The sequence below is a fragment of the Onychostoma macrolepis genome, chromosome 09 (assembly GCF_012432095.1).
Source record: "Onychostoma macrolepis isolate SWU-2019 chromosome 09, ASM1243209v1, whole genome shotgun sequence".
Lineage (NCBI taxonomy): Eukaryota > Metazoa > Chordata > Actinopteri > Cypriniformes > Cyprinidae > Onychostoma > Onychostoma macrolepis.
The window spans coordinates 32,842,694-32,870,082 of NC_081163.1; the positions used below are offsets into that span (position 1 = coordinate 32,842,694).

The 27,389-nt window shown below is 38.4% G+C and overlaps 1 protein-coding gene across 2 annotated transcripts; it reads left to right on the top strand.

The window, feature by feature from the left end:
- tmem198a (transmembrane protein 198a) lies at positions 1–26,272 on the top strand. 2 transcript variants are annotated; one of them, XM_058788044.1, is made up of 6 exons: positions 1–328; positions 1,925–2,159; positions 14,237–14,522; positions 16,127–16,702; positions 23,411–23,658; positions 23,790–26,272. In XM_058788044.1, the coding sequence occupies exons 3-6, from the start codon at positions 14,354–14,356 to the stop codon at positions 23,940–23,942; spliced, it is 1,146 nt and encodes a 381-aa protein (XP_058644027.1). In that variant the 5' UTR covers positions 1–328; positions 1,925–2,159; positions 14,237–14,353; the 3' UTR covers positions 23,943–26,272. The 2 variants fall into 2 exon arrangements, with proteins under 2 accessions (XP_058644027.1, XP_058644026.1); XM_058788043.1 differs by lacking the exon at positions 1,925–2,159.
- Positions 26,273–27,389: the final 1,117 nt, after the last annotated feature.

Sequence of the window (27,389 nt, forward strand, 5' to 3'; positions counted from 1 at the left end):
AAAAGACACGAAGCATGTGAATCAAAATGAAAACACCATCAGATATACACCAGAAAGAAAGGAAACCGGAGGGATACCAAAAAATGCAGGCATGTGATGATAACGCATCAGTGTGAAAGCATCTGGACTTCTTCTAACAAATTATGTGAAACAGTCCATACTACAGGCTTAACATCGTGACACACCAGTTGTCTTATCAGATCACAGACCGGATTCTGAATGCTTCGGAATGGGAAAAAAAAATCCCTTCTCCACAAAGGATGCTAAAACTGAGTTATTAGCGCTTCGCGTGCGCAGTTAAAACCACTGATCGCGAGCTGTCACAACGGTAAGTTATGTGATTTTTCACCATCTAAGTCCTTTATTGTTCAGATTTTTGCGCCAAAGAAGTTTTCAAACCTTAATATATGGCGAAAAAATAATTCAAGATGTTTTACTGATAGTACTAAACATTGGGAGGTTATATGTTGGAGGGTTTGTTCAGTCCTTTGTCCACAATGCGTTTGATTACGGTGGACTGAATTGCAATGCTAAAATGAAGTATCACAAGACAAAATAGCTTTTAGGAGTATTGTCTCGAAGATTTCTTCGCCATTTATATTTAACGTTATATATGATAACAATTTTTGGCAGCGGAGTCGTTTTCGTTGAGCCATTGTCCAGCCCATTGTGTGTGTGTGTGTGTGTGTTCTTTTGTTTCTCGCGCTGTATACATTATGCCGTATGTGGTTGTTTTTGTCCAATAGTGTGCATAGGAGCTGAGTACTGTGTCATGGGAGCAGCAACAAGCTGCTATCACAATATGCACTGCTATAGGGCTTGATTGTGTAGAAACGTTTTTTTCACGAACACTTATTAAGGTATCCGCCGTGAAAACAAGCGGGATTGATCTCGTGCTCGATTGCTGTGGAACGAGTCACGTGTCACTCAAGACAGAACTCGCTTATTGTATTGTTATGTTGTCAGTGTTGTAATCCTATACCCACACTTTACCAATAAAAATATTTCTGGATGACCGATTCGCAAACATTACATTATATTAAATTGGAGGTGACAGTACAGTTTTATTTTTTATTTTTTATTTTAAAAATTAAAATTTTGTTTATTTGTGTTGCTTGTCTGTAAGGTATAATTATTTAAGGGTGTCTAAATGGCTTAAAGAAGCCCCTGAAGTGTTCATTTGAAGATTTGACTGATATTAATAGATTTGGTACTGGAATCTATGGAATACTTTGGGACTGATATCTTGATAGATTGATTATTTCAATAATTTAAATCATGAGAAAATAGGTCTGAATTCACATTAATACAAATTCTAAAGGCATGTTCAAAAGACTTAAATACAATTAACTGAAAACATTCTGTTTACCTCTTTAATGTTTTTGGATGGAAATATATATAAAAAAAATTATCTTAGGTTTCTTATTTATTTTGTGGCTGATTTCCAGTTTGAGCAGAGTGGGACTTTGCATTATTAATTAAATATAATATAAACATTATCTATTTTTTGATGAAGAAGAACAGAGCTTTTACTGAGAAAAACAAAAACAAACATGACATTTTTCTAAAAGTTTTTATTGCTGATTTGCTGAACACCTCTAATGTGCCATAGATAATTGATGTATTAGAAAACTGGTCATTGTCCAACCACCTGTCCATTATGAAACATTTATGAAAAACAAGAGAGCATGATTATGTAAGGAAAATATTGTTCACAGAAAAGTTGTGTCACAACAAGAAATGTCCTCATCTGTTTAAGGATTACAATACATTCAGACATGAGGCGCAGCCGTGTGAAACATTGCCCCAACACACAAAGGCATGTTAAAATAACGGGTGGGGTGAAAACAACGTGAAAAGCGTGAAGTTGTATGAAAGCCAAGTGCTGTTTTCCATGCTAGTGATGACTGTTATGTAATTATAGATGGATGAAGGAAGCAGCAGCCCCTCAGAGATCCATGTCTAATTGAGTCAGGCTGCAGCACACCAAACATTTCTGTCTTTGATTCGTGGGAGAGTGGAAGATAAAGCTCGAAAGAGAATTAGTGAGAAAGATTGAGATGATGTGATGCAAAGAATGAATGGATTTGGATATTGCAGAGAGAAGAACGCATGATGATAGGCCAGAGCGGGGAGAACGGAAAGAGATGCGTAGAGAGGTGAGTAGGAGAGCAGGAGAAAGCCGATGATAAATCCATTTCACTGCTACTCTGCCCAGCAGTCATAGTTTCTGTATGCAGCAACACTTAAGACTTTCTGTACAATAAGACCATAAGTGTTAAATTCATTTTCTAAAGCATTCTAAATCAGTCTCTCTACTATTAATGAATAAAACAAATATGTGACCCTGGACCACAAAACCAGTCTTAAGTCGCTGGGGTATATTTGTAGCAATAGCCAAAGATACATTGTATGGGTCAAAATTATCCATTTTTCTTTTATGCCAAAAATCATTAGGATATTAAGTAAAGATCATGTTCCATGAAGATATTTTGTAAATTTCCTACCGTAAATATATTAAAACTTAATTTTTGATTAGTAATATGCATTGCTAAGAACTTAATTTGGACAACTTTAAAGGTGATTTTCTCAGTGTTTTAATTTTTTTGCACCCTCAGATTACAGATGTTCAAATAGTTGTTTCTCGGCCAAATATTGTAATATATTTATTCAGCTTTCAGATGATGTATAAACCTCAATTTCGAAAAAATTGACACTTATGACTGGTTTTGTGCTCCAGAGTCTCACATTTCTTTGAAGACAGAGAAATTTATGCTGTTTGCTGAAAAATGCTTTTCAGATATCCGTAACTTTTTAATGCAGAGAATTAACTCTTGCTATACTAATTATTCACAAGAGGACAGAAATTTCATGCAGTTTATCTGTAATCGTTTTTGTGACAATTTTACATTACATTTGCTGTCTCTTTTGTTCGATCTGTTCTTGCACTGATCTACTGTTGAATTTGCTTTCTATCCCTATTCCGCATTTGTCTCCAATCAGTTTTTCTATCTTCTGCAAGCAACACGTCTTTGTACGTGGGTAAGAATACTGGCAGATAAGAATTGTCTCATAGCCACATCACTCATCTTTTGTTCGTCCTTCGCTTTTAAAAGACTTTGCACGTCGCTTGTACTCCATAATATGATACATTAGAGCAGATGTTTGGTGAGTCATGTAATGATATAAGAGCCAAGCAAAATATTCCCCAGTGAATATTGTACATCTATCTACTGATCCCCTGCCATGCCATTGAGATTTATGGTTTAAATTAGCACACCACCCTGTGTTCTTTGCTGTGGATGTGAGAGCTGAGTGTCTTTCTTTGTTTGGCTTCACAATGTTCTCTCAAGTGGAAAAAGAAATGATTTTTGTATGAGCTTGAACTGGAGTCATTTTATTATCAGCTGCATTTATGATGGATGGATTTCTGAAAACTTCATTTATCAGTTTGAGCCAAATTTAAAGCTTCTTAACGGGTCAGAAGATGGTTTAAGCAACAGATGACGTTTAAGCTAATGTTTGCTTTTAGACTCTGGCGTTGATTTGTAGTCGTCATGTTGGACTTGGCTGAGGAGGGACACTTTAATCTGAGAAAAGCCTATTTAGATCTTCATCTCTCAGTCTCATCCCCGGTGAAAATCACCAGAGGACTTCAAGGCATCGGTTCAAAGAAGTGAAATAGGTATTTATATCTTGAAGATGTTGCTGGATTTGGCTTTGGTGTTGGTTAAATCAGGAGTAGTGATTAAAAGCTAGAATAAAATAGTGACAAAAGAGGCTAATTCCTCCTCCTGGTGCATGGTATCATTAATGTCGACATGAAAAGGATGTTGCGATCGTCTTTTCTTCCCTATTGTGACGTGTATATAGTGCTTCTTGAAGTAGAAAAATGTACCACGGGACTTGATTTTGCCAGCTGATTCTATTGTTGGATCGTTGTTGAGTATCTTATTGATACATCAGGATTTTATGGCTCATAAAGTATGATATAGGAGAATAAAGGGCTCCTATTCGAGGAGGAAAACACCTCAGTTTTATTCAGAGGTCCAATCTGAGTGCAATTTGGTGCAGTTGCTGATATTTGTATGGCCAGAAAGTAAAGAAGTTTCTAATAGATTGTAATGTAAATGAATCTTTATAACATATAGCAGACTACTTGCATAAAATGCACATAAATATCATTTGTTTTAGTAAGATCATATTTAAATGATATGAATTTTATGATCTAAACTTTGTTTTATTATTGGGGCAAACATTTAATGAAATTCTTTAAAATTATACTAAGAGGCCTTTTACTTGATAAAAAGTACAAAGTATCAATCAGACGATAAAAGAAAAGCTGTCGATTTCAATTTCATGGTGACTTGAATGTGCCTCCAATTTTTCTGAATAAATTTAATTTTCCCAATTGATTTCTTCTAATTATTATGCTCATCTGTGACATTGCCTTACATTTCAGCCTCAAAAGCTCAGTGGTCTTCATAAGTGGGATTCTGTGTAAAGCACAGGATCTTAACTCACAAATAGGGCTGTTCTTTGCTCGTAGTATTGTTTCTAATGTGTTTTTTCCTGACTGCAGGGGGGAATGATGCACTTAATGGATTTCCTCCATATATCTCTCAGCAAATAGTTCTTTATCTGCCCGTTCCTGGTTTCTTTACTCTTTATTCCTGTTTTCCTGATTTGTTCTTCCTGTACATGCCGGATAGCACCCTCTCTTCCCTCAGGCCGGTCTTTACTCTATCCACTTCTGCTCCAGTGGATTGTCAGAGACTCTGTTCCTAGCCAGGCCAAGAATAGCTCAATAGATGCTCTGTATCATCCCCGAGAGCAGCCTGGGAAAATCACCAAAGCATTTGATTTGGACACAAAGTCGGTGGCAGAGGTCATCCAGCCCTTTTGTAAGCTCGTTTGGTTTGTATGTGTGTGTGCATAAGAATATGCTTGCCCCACATGTGTATTGGGACAAATGTAAAGTGAAGCCAAGGCTCGGACATAATTACATTACTTACTCACTTCATTTGTTTGCTCAGATTTACATGCTAACGACTGATTGTGACTGCGGCCCATTGATTACTGATCCACCCACAGCACAATCAAGAGCAATCAGAGGTAAATGAGCCCCTAATGAAACAATGAAAATAATGAACAGCAGACGATGATGAATTGTCAGATCAGAAGTGTGAAATGCCACTGCTTTTGTTGTTTTTCATAGACTTTCTTGCTGTGTATTCTTTGAAGTCACCAGCTTTTATTACAAACCTCAGACTCTTTTTCCTTTCCTTTGTCCTCTCTGTGAAAGTGGAATGAGTTTGGAGGGGTTCACCCAGGGGCCTCCCTGCTTGACTGTGTGCCAAGAGCATTGAGTGCTCTGCTGGCCCCCATGCTGATGCAATATACGTTTTTTTCTGAAAATGTTAGAATGGAGTGTTCTGCTCTGTAGCATTTCGAGCCTTACAGGACTGATGTGTAGTGCAACGGAGTAGGCCAGTTCTAATCTGAAGTCAGCTGCATTGGCTCTGAGGTGGTGATTTATGTTGCTAATGGTGATTGCACTCATAATCGCACACCCAAATCAGTTAGACACACACATATAGTTTAGTCATAAAGGAGTAGTTCACCCACAGATTTAAATTTGATAATTGTTCACTCACCCTGATGTTGTTCCAAACCCATATGCTGTTATTGTTTTCACTAGAGTAAACATTTTTGAAGTCATGTAGCTTTTGCTGTTCTTTGAGAGTTCATAGTAACCATCTGCTATCAACTTCCAAAAAAAAGTAAAAAAAAAAAAAAAACCCACCAAGAAAAGCAGCATTAAAGGGATTGTTCACCCAAAAATGAACATTCTGTAATCAATTACTTACCCTCAGGTAATTCCAAATCCATTATACTTTTCTTCACCTTTGAAACACAAATGAAGATATTTTAATGAAACCTGGTAAATTACTGTCCCTCTATTCAAAGTCCATTACACCAAAACCTTAATTCTTCAGAATTCTGAACGATGTCATAAAACAAACCAATTGTGAATCGAGTGGCAATATCCAAGTCTTCTGAAGAGACAAGATCACTGTTGCTGTCAGCATGTAAGAAATACTGCTGCTGCACATATAACATATATAAAATAACCCCCATATATAACATACACGAAATCCCCCCGTAGCAGATCTATACAGGTGGAGCTGGGGAAGGTGGAGGGTTTCTGAAGTGCACTGCAGCTGCTACAGCAAGCACAAGCCGAGTATTTGAATGTTGAGCAGCAAGCTCATTGGCGGCTGATGTGAAAAGAACCAATCAGCTGCGCCATGTGAATGATAATGTCATTATATCAGATTGAGTTAGAACCTATCAGACTGTGCCATCTAGAGTTTCATGACTTTGGATTAAGATTACTATAAATTCCCTGCCATTTGAGGTATAACATAAAGCTTGCCCATGCAGAGAAATCTGCTGTTGCTGCCAGATCTCGATAACCAAAGATCACACTGTATTTGATGCCAAACTAACTAAACCATATGAAACAATATCTAAATACTGTATCTTTTCTTGTTCTCAAGGAAAGCAAATTTTTGAAAGTCCACTGAAAACATTCTTACGTTTTTGGGCACAGACAAAATATGTTGAAGGTACATATTATTTGGCAACATGCATGAGCAAACTAATCTAAGATTTTTATTTTTCCATTTGTTTTCCCCATGTTTAGTGGAGTGGCGCTCAGCATACTTGGTTAAAGAAGCCACCATTAACCATATCTGATGTAATCTGCTTCAGAAAACTTGGATTAAACCGCTCCACACAAGTTACTTTTTGATCTCTTCATGAACTGTTCAATATGTCAAAGTTTGACTGAAATCTCAGGTTTCATTAAAAATCTTTTCTGTTTTGAAGATGGCAGTCTTATGGTTTGTTTGGGCCATGTCATTTTTGGGCCAACTATCTCTTTAAGGAATATGTAATAGATTCAAGAATCTATGCTGTCTGTGTTTTGTGTGTGTATATTCGTGATGTTTGCTGAGCAGCTGTATTAGTCTCCACGTTCGTTCTCTCTCACCTCTGACTCAGAATGGTAACGCGCAGTGAGGCCGCTGTAGGGTTAGTCATTGTTTAGAGCCGACAGCCAGTGGATAAAACTGAAGAATCCCAGACTGAAAGACACACACATTGGTTTGCACATGACCATGTACACACAGCATACAAACACCCATCACATTGCTTATATCATTCAGGTCAGCAGAAGGAGAAAGCAGTCCAGTGCTAATGGAATTTAGAGCAGAAGCTCTCAACAAGATTAACGAGGTTTAGCAGGGCCATCGCCTTGTCCGCTAAATCACTCAGTCCAACCACACACACTCTTTTTCTTTCTCATTCAAACACACAAACGCACATACCCTTCTCTCTCAAATATACGTGTCCGTTCTCTTTATCTCACACTGACGCACACCGTCACCCCTTCCTTTCTTTTATTCCCTTTGCATGCTTGCCCACCTCAGTTCAGATGCTCACATTTCTCTACACAACCACCGTCTATCCCTTTAACCTGGCAACCATTGCCAGGGAGACCTCCACAATGGTGACTGCAGCGGAATAAGAAATGGACAGTTTAGTAGGATGCTCCTTTATCTTCATTGCCCAAAGCCTTGGCTGGCATCTGCTCTCTTTCTCTCGTTCCAGACGAGCAAGTGGTTGTTGAGAGAGTGCATTTACCTGTCAGACGCTGCCTTCCACACCTGCAAGTGCTCTTCAGGGAGCTAATGAATGGGGTGGTGGGATTCAGCGTTTACTGTATGTGCTGAAGGATTTCCTTCTGTAGCTCTCAGACCTGATCATGCAGCTAATAGTAAGATTGAAATGGGGAGTTTAAACAGCACTCATTCATGAAGTTCTACACATTCCTCGCTGCTTTGTGAAATATTTTAGCTAATTTTATTGTGTTGTCAGCTACCATTAAGAGCACTCTCAGCCCTCTTTCAAACATTTTGCCATGTTAACAACCCTTCTGCAGATTTTCTCCTAAAACCAACACAGAAAATTGTATTAGAATTGACCTTAGAATGACTTAAAAGGGTCATATAAAGCATAATTCGATTTTCCTTGATCTTTTGAAGTGAAAGTTTGATGTACATGAAAACATAACTTTCAGAACATCCAAAGAGACCATTTATTAGATCTTCAAAAACAGCTTTCTGATGAATTCATTAACACATTAACAGCATCTGCTTGCCGTTCAGCAACTTGGCTGCTTGTCATGTTGCAGTAATTAAGAGGAAATAGAATTGATTCAGTTATTTCTAAATGCATAAATACATGCTATTGTTCCAGTTAGTATATAGCTAAAGGATAAAATTGTCCTTCCAGTTTATTTTTAACATGATTCTTGGTGATTTCAGTCCATTTCACATTTCAGCACAAATTGTTTTGTAATCTTGTCACAATGTAATGTTTTGTGAAGTGGTTGTTATTCAAGAGTGGGGCAGGATCAGTTTTACTGAATCTGACAGCAGACTCACAACATTAAGTAAATGCTATTCATTGAATTTATTTTACATGCAAATAGGGTGTTTACATAGGAGTTGTACAGGTTCACCCTAAAATGAAAATCATTTACTCGCCCTCATGTTGTTCCAAACGCGTATGATTTTCCTCCTCCTGCTGAACACAAAGGAGATATTTTTATTGTTGCAGGATGTTTATACAAAAAATAATTATTTTAGAAGACTTGGAATGTGCTAGTCTAGTGATATGAATTTATTTCACACTATCTGTTTTTCAAGGGGAGCTTTTGCACTTTTGCAGACTTTTGTTTGGACAAAAACATATGAAACATTCTTAAAAATGTGTTCCACTGAATAAATAAATGCATTGTTTGGAAAGACAAAATGGTGAATATTCATTTAGTAGTAAAGTGATCAGTGGCAAAGCTCAAGTCATAAAGAGACAGATTTGTAACATTGTTTATCCAATGGTTAAGACCCTTCTTAGAGAGATATTTCACCAAAACAAAATTCTGTCATCATTTACTCACCTTCATGTCATTTTAAAACAGTTTGACTGACTGTAGAACAAAATATATTTTTAAGAATGCTAGTAACCTAACCTTTTTAGTGGACAAATCAGACTGTTAACTTCAAATGTGTGGACAAAAAAAACACACCAAGACATTTCACAAAATAGCATGTAATACGTTCTACAGAAGAAAGTAAGTCATACAGGTTTGGAACAACGTAAGGTTGAATAAATGATGACATAATTGTTATTTGTAGATGAACTATTCCCTAAATGAGAGAGTAGCAGTTTTAAATAAGGGATTGTTCTTAAAGGGATATTTCACCCAAAAATGAAAATTCTGTCATTAATTAATTTAGTTTTAAAACTCCATGGTTGCGTTTCAGTGTAAACGGACCAAAACGGAGTCTTTTGAAAACGATGGCGTGGCTGCCCACATTTGCTCTGCGTATCCTTGACGACCGTGTAAACAATAACATCATGCTCATTGTTGTACCCATAGATATGTATGGGTAGATTTCCCCATTCGACCGCTCCAAGTAGACGCATCCTACCTATCTATGGTTGTACCTGCATGAATGGTCATGTGACATGCTTTTTCGGTTTTGTAGTGTAGACGGAGATCATTTCTGAAACGCCAGTGTAGATGAGGATCATTTTCATTCTAAAACGCCGTTTTAAAACGAAAACGCACTAGTGTAAACCGTGCGTATTTTCTTGTTTCTATATCTCTTTATGCAATACACAATATAGAAGCATTATGCTGTTTTTTTTTTCTTCTACTAGATGGGTGTTTACCTGATTCTGTCATTTGTGAATTGTGCATCCAGTGTCGCACATTATAGCAGACATGGGGGGCATGATGCATGTTCAGGACCACCAGGTGCCAAGTGACTGCTGTAGTAGTTAGCCTAGATGCACACACACGGGGCTGCTTGTAGCACAGAACTGGGCTACTTTTCACAGTGTTTTTCATTGTTTGTGCTCTCAAGCAAGGCTTCTAGTTCCAGAGACAGTCTCCAGAGGCTGTTCTCAAGCCCATCACATTGTCTGTTTTTGTTCAGCTGGACAGCTCTTTACATTGATCTGCCATTTTCCATCTAACGCGCAGGGCACATACATATACACGTGAATACATGGGTTGAGCTTCATTCTGCTGACATTTTCTCTGCGGGCCTTTCAGCGGTCTCTAAAATATTCATGTGAAGTCGCAAGCTCAATAGAGCCTTTTGTTCTACATCATGACTGACATCTACACCTGAGGCAGACAAGGACTCGTTGCCCATGATCTGAAGTGCTCTGGGACGTTCCGAAGGTACCATCAGAAGATAGAAAGTGAACAACAGAGATTTTTTTAGTGATTGAAAAGAGGTTGAAGACAGCTTCTTTTCCTCCGAGACAGTTGCCGTTGAATAATGCTCTTTGCATGAAGATGGAGTAATACCTGAAAGTGGTTTTCCCAGGCCATTCCAGTGGTGAAATTTCATGTAATGTTATCTCTTTCGGTCTCTCCATTCAATTGATTAATTTTTCACCTGAGTGCTGAGAGTTGTTGTGGAGTGTTGGTCCAGATCAATTTCTTTTTCTTGTTGTAACATGAGCCTGTTTGAACTGTGTGCTACAAATGTACTCAAGCATGGATGAAGGAAAACATGGCTTAATAAAATGATCTCTCTCTCTCTCTCTCTCTCTTTTCTCATCTATATCTCTGTTTTTCTCTGTTCTCTGTCTCAGGAACATGGTTGCTGGTTTCAGGTGATCCAAGTTGGTCAGTATAGGAATAGTTCACCCAAAAATGATCATCCTCAGGTGATCTAAGATGTAGATTATATATATATATATATATATATATATATATATATATATATATATATATATATATATATATATATATATATATATATATATATATATATTTATATTTATTTTTTATTTTTTATTTTTATTGGAACAGATTTAGAGGAATTTAGCATTACATCACTCGCTCACCAAGGGATCCTCTGCAGTGAATGGGTGCCATCAGAATGAGTCCAAACAGATAATAAAAACATCACAATAATCCACAAGTAACCCAAATGTTTCCAGTACATCAATCAATATCTTGTGAAGTAAAAATATGCATGTTTGTAATAAATAAATCCATCAAGATGCTTTTAACTTTAAAGTGCTTCCAGCTCTCTGTCCGTACTATTGCTTACTCTAGGCAAAAAGTTGTCTCGTCTTAATCAGGAGAGAAATATGCACAGATAAAGCACTGTTTACAAGCAACATAGTCCAAAACAGTTCTAAACAAATATGTTGGTGTATTTTGATGAAGACAACAAGGGATTAACTTTTTTTTTATTGAAGGAAGTGTTAATATTGATGGACTGGTGTTTTGGACAGAAGCAACACTTTACTATTAAAACACCATAACGATGGCTTTGTTTCACACAGTTTTTCACTTCACAAGAAAAAAATTGACCAGTGTTCCATGAAATGAATAATTTATGGATTATTGTGATTTTTACAGGTTGTTTGGACTCTCGTGTTCATTTTTTGGTGTCCTATTCCTTTAAGGCCAGGCCTTTAGTCGGTCCAAGATGGTCATTGGATGGTTGACCAGTCAGCATGTTCAAAGAACCATCTGGTTTGTTTCAGATCCAAACTGTTCAACTAGCTTGGACCAGTCAGTGCCCAGCATGGACCAGTTTGGACTAGCAGAAACCAGCTACCATGTTCCAAATCAAAACTACAGCCGAAGAGGGTTATTTTTTCTTCCGATCACTTTTTTTTTATCTCTTATTCTTTGTATCTTTTTCGCTTTCCCAAGTGGGCCAAGTTGTTATTTGCACGTCTTGGGTGCAGAAGAGGAGGGGTTTGCTTAAGGGGGAGAGAAAACACTCCAGCACTGAAAAAACTGCAAGGCAGGCTAAAACATTGATTGGTTCTCAGGCTGTTGCCATGGTGGCAGGTCGCTCTCCTCATCTCAGCCAAATGGTGTATAACTTGTAGCATCCCATAATTACACTGTTGTTATGACAACAGACAGGAAGTGAGGTATTGTTATCGCAGTTATATAAAGGCTTTATTTTCTATAACATTTCTTGCGCCAAGAAAACATTCATTTGCACTGGAGAATCTTTCATAACACAAGAGGCTTCCGATAATAATGTCTAGCTGTTTTGCCCATTGAGGTTACCCCTAGTGTTCTGTCACAGAGCTGAAGATCTATATTGTTCTGATACATGTGTCATGATGTAAATAAATAGAGGTGGTGTTGCTGGACATGGTGCTTTTACATTGATGTATTAAAAGCTCTGCCTGGTTTTTCAGTTCAGCTTTTTAGAAACTGATGAAAATACTGTCTCCGTTCATTAATGAAGCGTATTGGTTAGTGTCAGATTCACAGTAAATGCCAAAGGGCAAGTTAAAGTGTATGTCAGATTTTTGAATTAGACTAATGAATACCCCACAGTCCCAAGTCAAAGTTGGATATATGTAGGAGCTTAATGGAGGCTCAATTTTTTTGCTCCTTGCTTTCAACAGATTTTTAAGTTGGTTAATATCCTTTCAGGCCAAATCAAAACACGAACAGAGAGAGATTAGACATTCCTCTGAGAGTAGCGGAAAGGATATTTGTAATTTTTCCAGGAACATTATTAATTTTATTCAAAAATATATATTTTTTCATAGCTTTCCAATATAGTTGGGTGAATTTTGGATTGGCAATATAATGCCTGATGTCTGAATCGCAAAGGTTGCCTGAATTGTAGAGGGAACCAACATATAAATCAACCTTTGCGATTCAGAAGTCAAGCATTATATTACCATGGCATGAAACTCTACTGGAATCCTATGAAAAAAGATAAATTGATATAGAATAATGCATCATGTCTGAATAGCAGAGGGAACCAACATATAAATTAATGGAGCAATTTTCCCCCTTCAGCCATATTGTGCAATGGACCATTTGTGGTGTGATGGAGGCTTTTGTTGTTGTACATTTTTCTAAAGCAAGCAAAATCCCTCACTGGCAAAGAGATGTAGTCGTTTGTGTTTGAATGTTTTAATGTGGAATTCTGTAAAAAATCGAATTCATATTTTGCGAAACAACATTGATTTTCTGTTCTGTATTTTGGGCTTGAGCATTACCAAGTACTCACTATTCTTCTTTTAAGTACACATTAACAAACATTGACTTTTTAATACGGCAAATATGCTCAGTGTGATGCACTTAAAAACAGTTAAAGCACTGCTGACAACCACGCAGTGCACAAATCCACTGACGTAGTATACAGAACTGTTTGGTTTTAAATCAGAATTATAATGCTTATGTTTATGTTTACTAAGTCAGTTTGACTAAGCCTTTGAGGGCTCTTCTATGCCAGAGTGTTGACGTTAAAGGGATAGTTCACCCAGAGATAAAAATTCTGCCATTAATTACTCGCCCTCAGGTCGTTACAAACCCGGAAGACTTTCGTTCATCTTCGGGAACACAAATTAAGATATTTTTTGGTGAAAGCCGAGAACTTTCTGAACCTGCATAGACAGTAACACAACTATGATGTTCAAGGTCCAGAAAGGTAGCAAGGACATCCTTAAAATATCCCATGTGACATCAGTGGTTCATGTCAAGAACGTGCGTTAAAGACTGACACGGAAGAGAAGAAATTGTTGAAAGAAGTCTTTATTTTTGCTTTCTTTGTGCACAAAAAGTATTCTCGTAGCTTCATAAAATTGCGGTTGAACCCCTGATGTCACACGGACTATTTTAACGATGTTCTTACTACCTTTCTGGGCCTTGAACGTGTCCGTTGCGTTGCTGTCTATGGAGGCTCAGAAAGCTCTCGGATTTCATCAAAAAAATCTTAATTTGTGTTCCGAAGATAAAAAGAAGGTCTTACAGGTTTGGAACGACATGAGGGTGAGTAATTAATGACAGAATTTTCATTTTTGAGTGAACTATCCCTTTAAAGGTTATTTAGCTCGGACTGACATCGCACATTTTTAGTTTTAAAAGTCAGTTAATGCCAATATATATTTTGAAGAATGAAAACATTACAAGACTAAATGAAGAGAAAATATGACTTAAGAGTTTAATAGAGTCAGACAGCAGCTTGGCGTTAAACTGTCTGATGTTGTCACAAAGAGAATTTTTAAATGTGATCTGGCTATACCGTGTTTATTTTGACAGGTAAAGTCAAACTGTCTCTGACGCTCATCTTCTTCTTATCTCTTTGAACAGGTAAATTGCTGTAGAGGGGAACCTTCTCTGCACCCTCTACCTTCTACATGACCCCACTCTCCCTGTTTCATCGGCTCCCGTGAAGATACGTAACACTCTCTAATACACACTGACAGCATGTCGTCCACTGCCCAGATTCTGGCCTTTAAGCTCTCCCCACCCTCTCAGGATGGGAGTCCAGAGCGTCTGTTCAGCTGTGATGAGGACATTGAACGGCGCTATGAGGTGGTCCCGTCTGTCGTCTGCTCCATGTGTTGCCTGTTTGGCATCATCTACTGCTTCTTCGGTAGGTTGCGAAGGATGAATGATTATATTTAGAAAACTGAGATCTGTCTGGTCTGGAGAAATGTAGATTTACGTAAGAAGTATTACTCAAAACAAGCCCAGATTCTGGCATGACGTGAATGCATGGGTTATGTTTTTGTCTCATTATCACAAACATTGTTTCAGCTGTGGTTGTTTATGGCCCAATTTAATTCACCTAATAACCATCTGAATGTGACAACCAGACAAGGGTGACAAATCTATGTCCCTCTCTATTAGATAAGCTTTATCACTTTCACTTGACTGTGAAATTTGCTTTCACTGCCTATTACTTGCTAGGAGAGAGAGAGAGAGGGAGAGGGAGGATCGAGGCTATCTCAGCTGTGACGAACAGCTGCAGCGTCTCTCTGTGGCATTCTGGCCCCAGTGTGACTACGTTAAAATGTTAAAACATGCTATTTATCCTTCCTGCCCTTCTGCTGCCAATTTGGGCCATTATTAACAGCTATAAATTGCATCAGGTGAAAGCAGATAACCTCTTAGTGAAAAGCACAATGCATTATGAAAGGCTCCTGTTGATTTAAAAGCTACTTTTGTACAGTAACTGTAGCAACAGAATGGGTGTAATAACATAAACACCATCACTCAAGGCAATTCTGATGATCCCACTCATATGTTACCAAACAAAATGTTTATCCCTGGAATTTCAAGTAGAGCTGTTTTAGAAATTACCTTTTAAAAATATGTCCAGCTTATTTTGTTGAATACATAGGTGTGTGTGATTTTTATTTGTATTTTTCCATTTCATTCTGTATTCATCATGATATTTATTTTGTAAGAAATGCATTCCACTTGTTAGTTAGATGTTGGGAATGAATTTTAATGTAACTTATTTATTTATATGGAAACTCCATAGAATAAACTACATTTTTAATTTAGGTCCCATTAAAATCTGTTTTAATTTTTCCCAAATTCTGTGTTTTCTATTTTATTTTTTTGTGAATTCTGTGTTTTATGATTTAATACAAATTTGTCACCAAAAATGGTATCTAGTGAAATGAATAGTTCAATAGAATCTAATGAAATGAATTTACTTACTTGAATAGAATAACAATTAACATTTTATTTTTTGTCAAAATAAGGTCCTGCACACCAGTATATACTGTATACATTAAAACATGATAAAATATCTTGGTTGTACTGTATTCATTAGAAAATAAAATATGAATATAGCAGTAAATTAAAGTATTTTAAAAGTAAATTAATATGCAATAGTAGTATTTCTGTCCTAATTAATTCAAATTAAAACAAGCTTTTAATTTGGTGATGAATACTGTTTCAGTGTGAATTTTGAATGTAATTTTTCACCTGTAGCTTAAAATTGGCATGTACTTTGACATACAGGTCAAAAAGTGACTGTCCCATTTGTTTCTGCTGTGTGATAGGCTGTTTGACTTAGCCATATTGAATAAAAGTGTTCAGAGCTTATCATCGTTATCTACATATATTTAATTACGATGTCATTTGCTAATAAAATAATAATCCCTTCCAAAATCATTTTCTTTCCCACCCCCTCCTCATCCTCCTCCTCCCCTATCTTGCCCTCTCCACCTTCTTCTCTTGCAGGGTACCGCTGCTTCAAGGCGGTAATGTTCCTCACGGGTCTGATGTTCGGTTCCATCATCATCTTCATGCTCTGCTATAAGGAGAGGGTCATGGATACTCAGCTCAGTGTGGAGGCCAGTGTGGGCATAGGCCTGGGCATTGGCACGTTGTGCGGTTTGGTCACTATGCTGGTCCGCAGCGTGGGGCTTTTCATGGTTGGACTTCTCCTGGGTTTACTGGTGGCCCTGGCCTCTCTGGTGGTTCTGGAGGAGTTTTATCACCCGAGGACAGTGTGGCTTCCCCTGGGTGTGCTGCTGGGCTCGGGAATGCTGTTTGCGGTGCTCACGTTGCAGTGGCAGCGCTGTTTCACCACCCTCTCCACCGCCGTCTTCGGATCAGCTGTGGTGACTGTGACTGTGGATTATTTTGTCGAGCTCTTCGCTTTGACACGGTATATCTATGAGAGGGTGAAGGTGGATCCGCCTCGCCCAGTGTGTTGGTTCACATGGGTGGTCATGGGAGTTTGGCCGGTGCTGGCGCTGCTGGGTGTTCTTGTTCAGTGTAAGGTCACGGCTGAAGGATATTCACACACAGAAGGTAAGTTTGGCAAACAATTTAAATGAAAGGGACAAGACTGTGGCTTAAAGGGGTCATCGGATGCAAAATTCACTTTACATGTTGTTTGAACATAAATGTGTGTTGGAAGTGTGTGTACACATCCATCCTATAATGATAAAAATCCACCCAGTGTTTTTTTTTTTTATAAACCCTATTTTAAAATCCCCTTTCTCAAATCAGGCTGTTCTGAGATTCCTGTCAGAATGACGTACAGGCCCCTCCCACAATAGTTGATTGACAAGGCCGTCTTACCTTAGACCCGCCCCGAGTGAGCTGTCATCCGTCCGCCATAGAGTCAACTATGGTGCAGGGGAGGACAAGAATGTCTCAGATTAAGCGATTGAGGTGTTTTGTTGTTGGATGTAATAATGAATATACAGGTGCGGGTCATATAATTAGAATATCATCAAAAAGTTGATTTATTTCACTAATTCCATTCAAAAAGTGAAACTTGTATATTATATTCATTCATTACACACAGACTGATATATTTCAAATGTTTATTTCTTTTAATTTTGATGATTAGAGCTTACAGCTCATGAAAGTCAAAAATCAGTATCTCAAAATATTAGAATATTACTTAAGACCAATACAAAGAAAGGATTTTTAGAAATCTTGGCCAACTGAAAAGTATGAAAATGAAAAGTATGAGCATGTACAGCACTCAATACTTAGTTGGGGCTCCTTTTGCCTGAATTACTGCAGCAATGCGGCGTGGCATGGAGTCGATCAGTCTGTGGCACTGTTCAGGTGTTATGAGAGCCCAGGTTGCTCTGATAGTGGCCTTCAGCTCATCTGCATTGTTGGGTCTGGTGTTTCTCATCTTCCTCTTGACAATACTTATTCAGGTCAGGCGAGTTTGCTGGCCAATCAAGCACAGTAACACTATGGTCATTGAACCAGCTTTTGGTACCTTTAGCAGTGTGGGCAGGTGCCAAGTCCTGCTAGAAAATGAAATCAGCATCTCCATAAAGCTTGTCAGCAGAAGGAAGCATGAAGTGCTCTAAAATTTCCTGGTAGATAGCTGCGTTGACTGTGGACATCAGAAAACACAGTGGACCAACACCAGCAGATGACATGGCAGCCCAAATCATCACTGACTGTGGAAACTTCACACTGGACTTCAAGCAACATGGATTCTGTGCCTCTCCATTCTTCCTCCAGACTCTGGGACCTTGATTTCCAAATGAAATGTAAAATTTACTTTCATCTGAAAAAAGGACTTTGGACCACTGAGCAACAGTCCAGTTCTTTTTCTCCACAGCCCAGTTAAGATGCTTCTGACGTTGCCTCTGGTTCAGAAGTGGCTTGGTAGCCCTTTTCCTGAAGACGTCTGAGCGTGGTGACTCTTGATGCACTGACTCCAGCTTCAGTTCTCTCCTTGTGAAGCTCTCCCAAGTGTTTGAATCAGCTTTGCTTGACTGTATTCTCAAGCTTGCGGTCATCCCTGTTGCTTGTGCACCTTTTCCTACCCAAATTCTTCCTTCCAGTCAACTTTGCATTTAATATGCTTTGATACAGCACTCTGCAAACAGCCACACCTTTCAGTAATGACCCTCTGTGACTTACCCTCTTTGTGGAGGGTGTCAATGTTCGTCTTCTGGATCATTGCCAAGTTAGCAGTCTTCCCCATTATTGTGGTTTCAAAGAACAAGAGATACCCAGAATTTTTACTGTAAGGATGGTCATTTATTCAAACTCAAATGTAAATATTCTAATATTTTGAGATACTGATTTTTGACTTTCATGAGCTGTAAGCTCTAATCATCAAAATTAAAAGAAATAAACATTTGAAATATATCAGTCTGAAGTTTACAGTCTGCTCATCACCCCACGGAAGAGAGGGGCGGGGTCAGCAGAGCTCATTAGCATTTAAAGCGACATGGACTAAAAAACAGCTTACTGAAAACAGAGCTGATTTTGACAGGGTAAAAAGGGTGTTTTTTACACTACCATTGCGAAATTTTAACAAAAGTATGTTATAGACCCTAAAGACCCTAAAGAAACATATCAACTTGTGGAAAATGGGCATCCGATGACACCTTTAAAGGGATAGTTCACCCAAATAGAAATTCTGTCATCATTTACTGACCCTAAAGTTGTTCCAAACCTGTATGAGAACACAGAAGAAGATATTCTGAAGAATGTTGGTAACCAAACAGTAGCCATTGACTTAAGTAGTATTTTTTTTCTCCATACTATGGAAATCAATGGCTATGGCTACCATTTAACAGCAACAGCAAACATTCCTAAAAATATCTTCTTTTGTCTTCATCAGAAGATAGAAACTCACACAGTTTTACACTGTGTCTGAACCAGATGTTGTGCAACACAGCGACACACAATAAAAAGATATCTTTTCCATGTTAATCTGAGTTTTTGTTCCAGTCGTGACAAGTGACAGCGGATTCTATTTTAGTAGTGATTTCTATTTCTGCAACGTTGCAGCATGCAAACTATAACAATAGCTATGTTTCCATCCAAAGATTCGAATAAAATGTATGCACAATATCGTATAAAACAACATTTGCGAATAAAGCACCGTTTCCATCCAACGAGTCCAAGAGAACAAAAGTGTCACTTCCTGGTAAACGGGCACTAAATATCACTAAGAAAACTAGGAGAAGCCACTGAATCTAATAATTACGATAAATTACTTGCGCCTCAGAGTGAACAGACGAGAAACAATAGATGCTGTCACTGCTTTCGGAGGTGGATGCTGCTGTTTGGGAACGCAGTCGTGTAATACAATTATACAGAAATACTTTGACGACAGACTTTGCTCAGGCATTTTAGAACGACCAAAACATCATATAGATGCTGTGAATGAGATCAGTCCGCTGGTTAGTCAAGTTATCCCATCTCATAGCGCAAAGTCACATGACCTTTTCGATGCACATGGAGGAATTTATTCGGTAAATGTGTTTCCATCATAGTTTATGCAAATTTTTTCTTATCGGATAAAAAGTTTATCCTACTCAAATGTGCACAAGTTTTTTTATGCACGTTTTTAAAATTTATGCGCATCTTGGAGTTTCCATCCAGCATTTTTTTTTTTATGCGATATTCCAAAATGCGCATAAAAATAGGTGGATGGAAACGTAGCTAATGATAATCTCAGAAACTGATCATGTACTTCATTCAATGTTAAAAGAGTCTAATTTGAGCTGGAATAGATCTTGAAAATAAATTAAAATGTAAGTTAAAAACGTGAACTCAATAAAAAGATGGTACCAGTAACTAAGTATGTAGTTTTAATAATGTTAAAAAATGAATTTGATTAAACATTCATTTCGACGCGAGTGCAGTGCACTTTCAGAGAGTTCCCGCCCACACGTGCTTCTGATTGGCTGTGATATTTGATTGATTTTGTTATGTCACATAGCTGTTTCACATCAGATTTGGACAGACAAATTGCTTGTCGCTGGAATCTTGTTTTGTTGCATCTGGATAGGACATGGTGTTAGATCAACTTGAGGGTGAGTAAATTAAATTTTTGGGTGAACTATTCCTTTAAGCCTAAAGCATACTTTCATGTCTGCTATGACTTGCACACAGTCTGTGTGTGTCTGTGCAATTTCTGTCATCATCACAGTCCATTGATGTCTGCGCACACCATCCGCATGCAGACAGATTTATATATCCATGGGCAACACCGCATGTGCGAGTACTCAAAAACAAAGGTCCACTAGGTAGTGCATCCGTCCATGCTCATGGTCAATGGAGTATACTTTAAATGGCTCTGTGCACTCAAGTGTGTGCTAGAGAGAATGGAACACAGAAAATGAAGTAAATTCTGGACTTTAGTATAACACAAGGGGTGTCCAATCCTAGTCCAGTCCTCAAGAGTTTCAAGTTCTGTTTGAAGGTTCAGACATTTAATGTGATTTTCAAATCCATACTGGACATTATTAAGTGCACTCATTCGGTCTTATAGTGCACTGTAATAATGATTGTACAACCTATGTACACTTAACCAATAGCCATTAGAGAATACCCATGCATTCTGAGGGTCACACTAAATGTTTCTCCCCAGATTGTGTCCACAGCCCTTCTGATGTATTTGGTGCCCGAATTTGATCACTTGCTTTCATTCATTCACTCATTCATTAGTGGAGTAACGTAGGGAATAGTGAATGAGGGTATAGGGGGTGATTTTGGATAGAGCCAAGTAATCCTGAAGCCCTTGATTAACTGGTTCAGCTGTGTTTAATTAGGATTGGAGCTAAACTCTGTAGGATTGTGTCCCTACAGGAGCGTGATTGAACATCCCTTGTGTAACATTAACATCATCATTAAATCCTTTCTAGGAATGGTTCACTCCAAAATATTTGTTTTATCATTTTATATACTCACCCTTAAGCCCTAAACGCACTGCATGATTTTCAGCTGTCCCAGAGGAAAGATTGGCATCGTGAAACAGTTGTGGCGATTTCTGTGATCCTGGCTCCTAATCCTGCTCATATGTTGCACAGTGAGAGAGTTTCAAAGACGGCCGTTGCCACGGTCTTGCGACCAAAGATAGCCTGCGATACAGCGTGATCATCGCACAGTGTGTTTTCTGCTACGATCCATGTTTACTGACCAACCAATAAAAATGCGACATGAAATCAACGCGACATGGTGCTAAAACATAAAACTGCTTACCTCAAGCTCTTATCCCTTCCTCTTTCGTCGCTTCCACATGAAACATGCACATGAAAATACAACTGCTAAAGTGTATTTTATCATGCTCATTTTGTTTACCACTAGCGCATGCTGATGATGTTTTATTCTTCTATAGTCAATCAACACAAACTCAGCACACCTGAGAAGTTGATAGGGGCTTAAGAAAAAAACTCCAACAACAAAGTGGTATCCAATCAATAAAAAATGATGATCCCGCACACTGTCGGTCCATGCTAAATATAGAAATTTATTACAAAAAAAACAGTGGCAAAAAAACAGGAGTGGACCGAAACGTCGCTGTTTTTTACTGGACTGTAAAAATGTACACTACATGGACTGATAGTGTGCGGAATCATCATTTTTTTATTCTTCTATAGTAACGTAGCATACGAGTCAATAGGTGTCATCATCGTACAGTCTACACACACGTCGTGGCCAAGTTTATTAGATCCATGTCGCACATGTGCAATGTGTTTTGAGCTTTATGTTGTTCAAAACATTTTTTTTTTTAGATATTTTGAAGAATGTCTCGACTGTTTTTGAACATATTATGAAAGTCAGTGGGGTCCAAAACTTTCAAGCTCAAAAGAGTGCATAAATAAGTATGCCCCTTTCAGTTCTTTAAAGTTTCAGACATTGATTTTCATAATATGGACAAAAGAATCCAAAACATTCTTCCAAATATCTTCTTTTGTGTTCTGCAACAGAAAGAAAGCCATATGAGTTTGCAAAAACAGAATTGATATTTTTTGAGAGAACTATTCCTTTAAGAGGATGTCTCTCCGTGGACTTCATTACAACAAGGTGTCTTTCTGAAACTTCCCCCTGGGTATCCTGGGTGTTTTGGGGTGATAAGGTTTTTGGCAGTTTTCTATTTATGGGTGTCCTAGTTAATTACTTGCTGTGGTAGTGATCCTGTGGAGATCAGACTGGCTCAGCTGTGCCCTGCATACAAGTCTCAGTGATCAATGGGAAGGCCTGACCTGAAATCCATGAATGGGGTTTTTTAAATTGCTTCATCACTGTCTTGTAGAAAGCAACCACCAGCATGAAATTTCCATGGGTAGAAGTCACACTCTCTATAGACCTCAGTCGGGTTAGATGCCATATTGAATTTAACGCAAATGAAAATAAAGCTGTGAGGGATAGACAATGGAACACACTGTGTAAATGTCCTAAATCATGTCATTTTTATTACTTCAAACTGTTTTTACTGACTGAATTTTTTTTTTTTTTTGAAAGAAATTGTCAACAGTACAATCTATTGAATGCACTGTACTTGTATCCCTTACAGCCTAGTAGTTTTCACTCCTGTCTGAAATTAAATATGACGCTACCTTGACCAAGGTCTATTACTGATAACTAAGAACAAGAATACTTATCCCATAATAAGAACAGAATTGTGGGTAGATGAAATCAATGCACCTTGAGTAGTTCTCTTTTAAAAGTACGCATACATACTGTACTTTTCCTTGTCAAGTGCAAGGCTAAACAAAACGTTGTGCTAATATTCAGAATTAAAGTGCGCGCTGGGAGAACAGGCGGCGTGAACTGCACTGGGGGTGGTTGCCATGACTACAAGCTGGGCCCTTCTTTGGCGGGAATGGGGGAGGGGGCAGAAGAATAGAGGCGAGAGTGGGAGGAGTGTTTTCTGAGGGGGAAAGCGAGAGAGAAAGATCATTACATGAATTCCCTGACAGATGGGCCACGAAGCTGTTGAGGCACAACAGAGTGACTGAATGGGCAGAAATAATCCGTCTGTTTTTAATAATGACAGAGAACAGAATGTCGATTTAGCCCTGCACAGAGCAGAATGTGTCAAAACACTCAACGGTTTGTTTATCAGCTTGGCTTTGGACCACTGTTTGAGAGATCCAGCCAATACACACACTGCATCGTGTCTTTACAGAGTAGATAGAATAACGCCTCTGTTTTGCAGTTGTGACCTGATGTGCTAACGCCATGTAAGAAAATATCTGCCATTAATATCTGTCATTCTTAATTCTGTTTTTTTTTTAGTCTTCATTAGTCACCAGCAGAGACGAGTGCAGTTAATGCGAATTCGTCAAAAGGAAGAAAGAAGGGAATGCCGAAAGAAAAAGAAGAAAAAGCCACAGAAACAGCTGCCGCAGCAACAGAAGTACCACCACCCCCCTCAAACCAACCCTCATCCCCCAAACCCTCCTCCCAAACTCCAGGCTCCGGAGCCCACCCACCGCCGGAAACCCAACACCATTCGCCGCTTCGATGGAGATGTACTTTCTCCAGTAAGTATCAGTCGTCTGTCTCGCCGCAAATCCATCTGCCAGTTCGCATTATCTTGAAACCAGATCACGAATCCCTATGCTTATCTTTTCAATTTATCGGAGATTGATTGCACGTTCGCTTTCTCTTTTAGAGTTACATCCAGAACTTCCGTGACAGACGTACGGACAGGAGGGGCTACTCTCATGGCAGGTTGATTGGCAGCTCACATGTTGTAGATTTGGACTATGACTACGGCTCCCAAGTGCCCCTAACAGCCCATACAGGCCCCGCAGTGAGAGGTTGACCCTGCACCCTTTAATGAACAGGAATTGCACTGCGCAAACCATTCCGAGAACCGAAAACTTTGTGGCTGGATCAGATCTTTAGAGCATGCAATTACCTCAGCCGTCACAATGGCTGACGGGACTTTCATACCTAAATCCATTTGCTGTATTGCCATGATTTTTTTTTTTTTTTAATGCCAGAGAAGTTGCAGCAAATGGATCGTATGCCTACAAAACAATGCGTAACCACAGTACGGCTCTGTTCTCTTGCATTTAACTCCATTATATATTGCTGAAGATGGTTGTGGTATGTATGCCTGCTCCTCGGAGGCTCATCTTCCCATAATTAGGCTGCTGTTTCACTCCGTCCGAGAAGAACGTTCTCATTACCACAGCAGAAGTTTTAAAGAAGATCCATTATGTTCAATCTGAACTCTGGACCAAATACAGCCTTGGCTTTTATGTGACTAAGCTGTCATAAAGCATGCATGGTTTCTGCCAGACAGACTATTCGTATATCCAGTTTACAGATTCAAACTTCAGTCCTCCGGACCTTTTAAAGATGTTTCAGATAACATTGTGTTTACAGCACAGGCAGGGAGGTGTGTAACATTTTATAACGTTTCAAATGGCTTTATCTGCTCTGTGTCAGGGCCTACACAAAATCTGTCAAATCGTGTATGGTGAACACAATCTCTGTTCAGTCTGAGCCTATTGCACAAGCATATACTGAAATGTGCGTTCATCGTTAGCCAATGCATGTGGGGGAAGTGCCACCATTGCTTTTGTGTTCGTAGATGTACACTTTAATCTGTTTTTTTTTTTTCTGTTTATGGCTTAGTATCTAGAGACTGGTTGGGTGGCTCCCAGTTAAATCTCAGGGGCTGTGGCATCTAGAAGAGCCCTAACGATATAACTGTGAACACTAAGAGGTTTTGTGTGAGTGATTTTAAGTGTCCTTGCCTACAAGAGAGAGTTTTGAAAGGGATTAAAGAAAGATGCCTAAGACGGGTGGAAGAGATTTACAGTGGTGAACTTCTCACAGAAAAAGATTTTCTGTATTTCTGTGTGTGTAGAAAGCATGAAAAGGAGAGAGGGAGAGATATAGACAGAGTGTGTCTGTATGTGTATTTTGTGTGGGTGTGTGTGTGTGTGTGCGTGCATGGATGTGTGAAAGCATTTGTCTTACTGTGAGTCTGCAGCAGGGTTAAGTCTTAATTTCTGATTTACCTTCATGTTCAGATGTGGGGTGATTTCACACCCAGTTTCCCCTCTGTGTTTATCAGGGCTGTCGGAGCAATGAAGAGTCAAAGTCTAATCTTTTCCTCACTCTGAAGTAGTGAAAGGGCTCAAAGGCTTAATTTCCTCTCTGTTTACCGTGTCTTTTAAAGTGACAGATTGGCTCTCTTGTAAATTTTTGTACATTGTCTGAATGTAAATATGCTTACATGCGATTCTGTATTATTACTAGTGCATTGATTAATTTTATAATTTTTTTTTTTTCTAATCAGTGGTTACATCTGTGTTGAAGAACTGTCTTTTGAATTGTCCCATTGATAGACATTTGTAATTATAATTTATTACTAATTTATTAGATTAAGACTTCAAGTGGAGCTCTGTATGTAATTAAATTGATGTTGACCATTATTATTATTATTCTTGAGCATGTATTGTACAGTACTGATAACCATAAATGTTGTGCTCCTGAGGTCAAGTACATGTGTGTATGACTGTATGTGTCCAATTTCCTCTTAACACACTGCTGTTTAAAAAAAGAAGTCCTTTGAAGTTTGAAGTCCTTTGAAAAAAGAAGTTCTTTGCCATCAGATAGATGGCAAAGAACGTGGCGGTAGATGCCTTTGAGGCATGGGGTGAAACATATTAAATTGTGTGAACTAGTTACTGGCGGCAACAATAAAGACAAAACATGCTCAAGTAGCTCTGTGATGCACAGAATAATTTTCCATTTTGAAAATAAATGTGCATACCCCTGCAGGGGTAGAATTCATTTACACAGAGGAAAATGAAAAATCACATTAAAATGGATTATTGTTGTCATCCTATTGTTTTACTTGCAAATCGATGGAAGAGGCTACAGATGTGATTTCAGCTGTGTGGTTTCCTTTAAATTATCCTAGATGTCTCGAATTGCAGTTTTTCATAATACAGAATTACTAATTTGTCCTTTATTTGACTCGCATCTTGTGAGCTGTTGGATAGTTTTAACTAGCAAAATATTTATTTGCTTTTATGCAATGGTCACTATCATTTGTTATAAGGTGAAAGAGTCTAGTTTATGTCTACTGAATCTCAGACCAAGGGGATGAACTGGTAACGCTTCTCTTTCATTTATGTCTAAGTGCTCAGAATACACGCTTTCTGTGGTGGTCTAGATTCTCTTGATTAGAAGACACTATCAGCTAGTTTTAGCTTGATTATATGCTCCCAATTACAGCCTGTTTTGTACTCCGTTGTATTAATAGCCCCACAATCTCTGTGTGAAATTTCTTGTCATTTCAATTAGAGGGAGAACCCCATCTTTAATCCAACACTAACAATACCAACAACCACATTCTTAGAAGAAAAAAAAAAAGGTACAATTCTATCACTGGGGCGATACCCTTGCACCTTTTTTTTACTCTTACACATTTGTACCTTATTTACCTTTATATGGTACATTATACCTTTAAGATAAATATTAGCACTTTAAAAATACAATTTAGTGCATTTTCACGCTTGCAATTATTAACCCTGGCCTGCGTTAGGATTTGAGTTTGGTATTTGTCGACGCACATTCTCAAGAGTACCACGACGCATTAGGGATGGGCGATATCTTATCGTTTGCGATATACCGTTAAAAATTCTCCCCACGATAAACATTTATCTTCCCGCGATAATAACGATAAAGTCTAGTTGTTGACATATAGTTGTTGAAGGTGGACTTGAAATTGAGGAGTTTATCGCTAAATGAGGAGCAAGGTTATTTTCGTAAACGAAGAATAAAACTAAGACAAAAACGATTGATGAAAAAACAATTTCATAAACTGAAATAAAATAAAAATGTCAAAATATTTGATAAACGAAAACGAAACGAAACTAACAACAGTTATTGATTAACTAACTTAAATAAAATAAATGATCGTTTTCGTAATCATTACGTTCTCACCCCTTGGCTGAAAAATATATGAGCTGTGTGGCGGTTTAGGGAAATACATGTAAATGGCGCATCTCTGACGGAGAGACGCAAAGCGGTTTAAAGCAGAGTCCTGCACGGGTCCTGTTTGGTAAACGTGCACCAGCAGAACTTAACAGAACACCGACCCGTTACCCGACAGCAGCTCTAATTTATTTCTGTACCAGACCAGAACCGTTTGACATAAAGACCTTGAGTCCCGAGCCGAACCGCACCCGCATTAATCTACAACATCAGGTAGGCAAATTTATTAATTTTCTCATGTAACACAAGC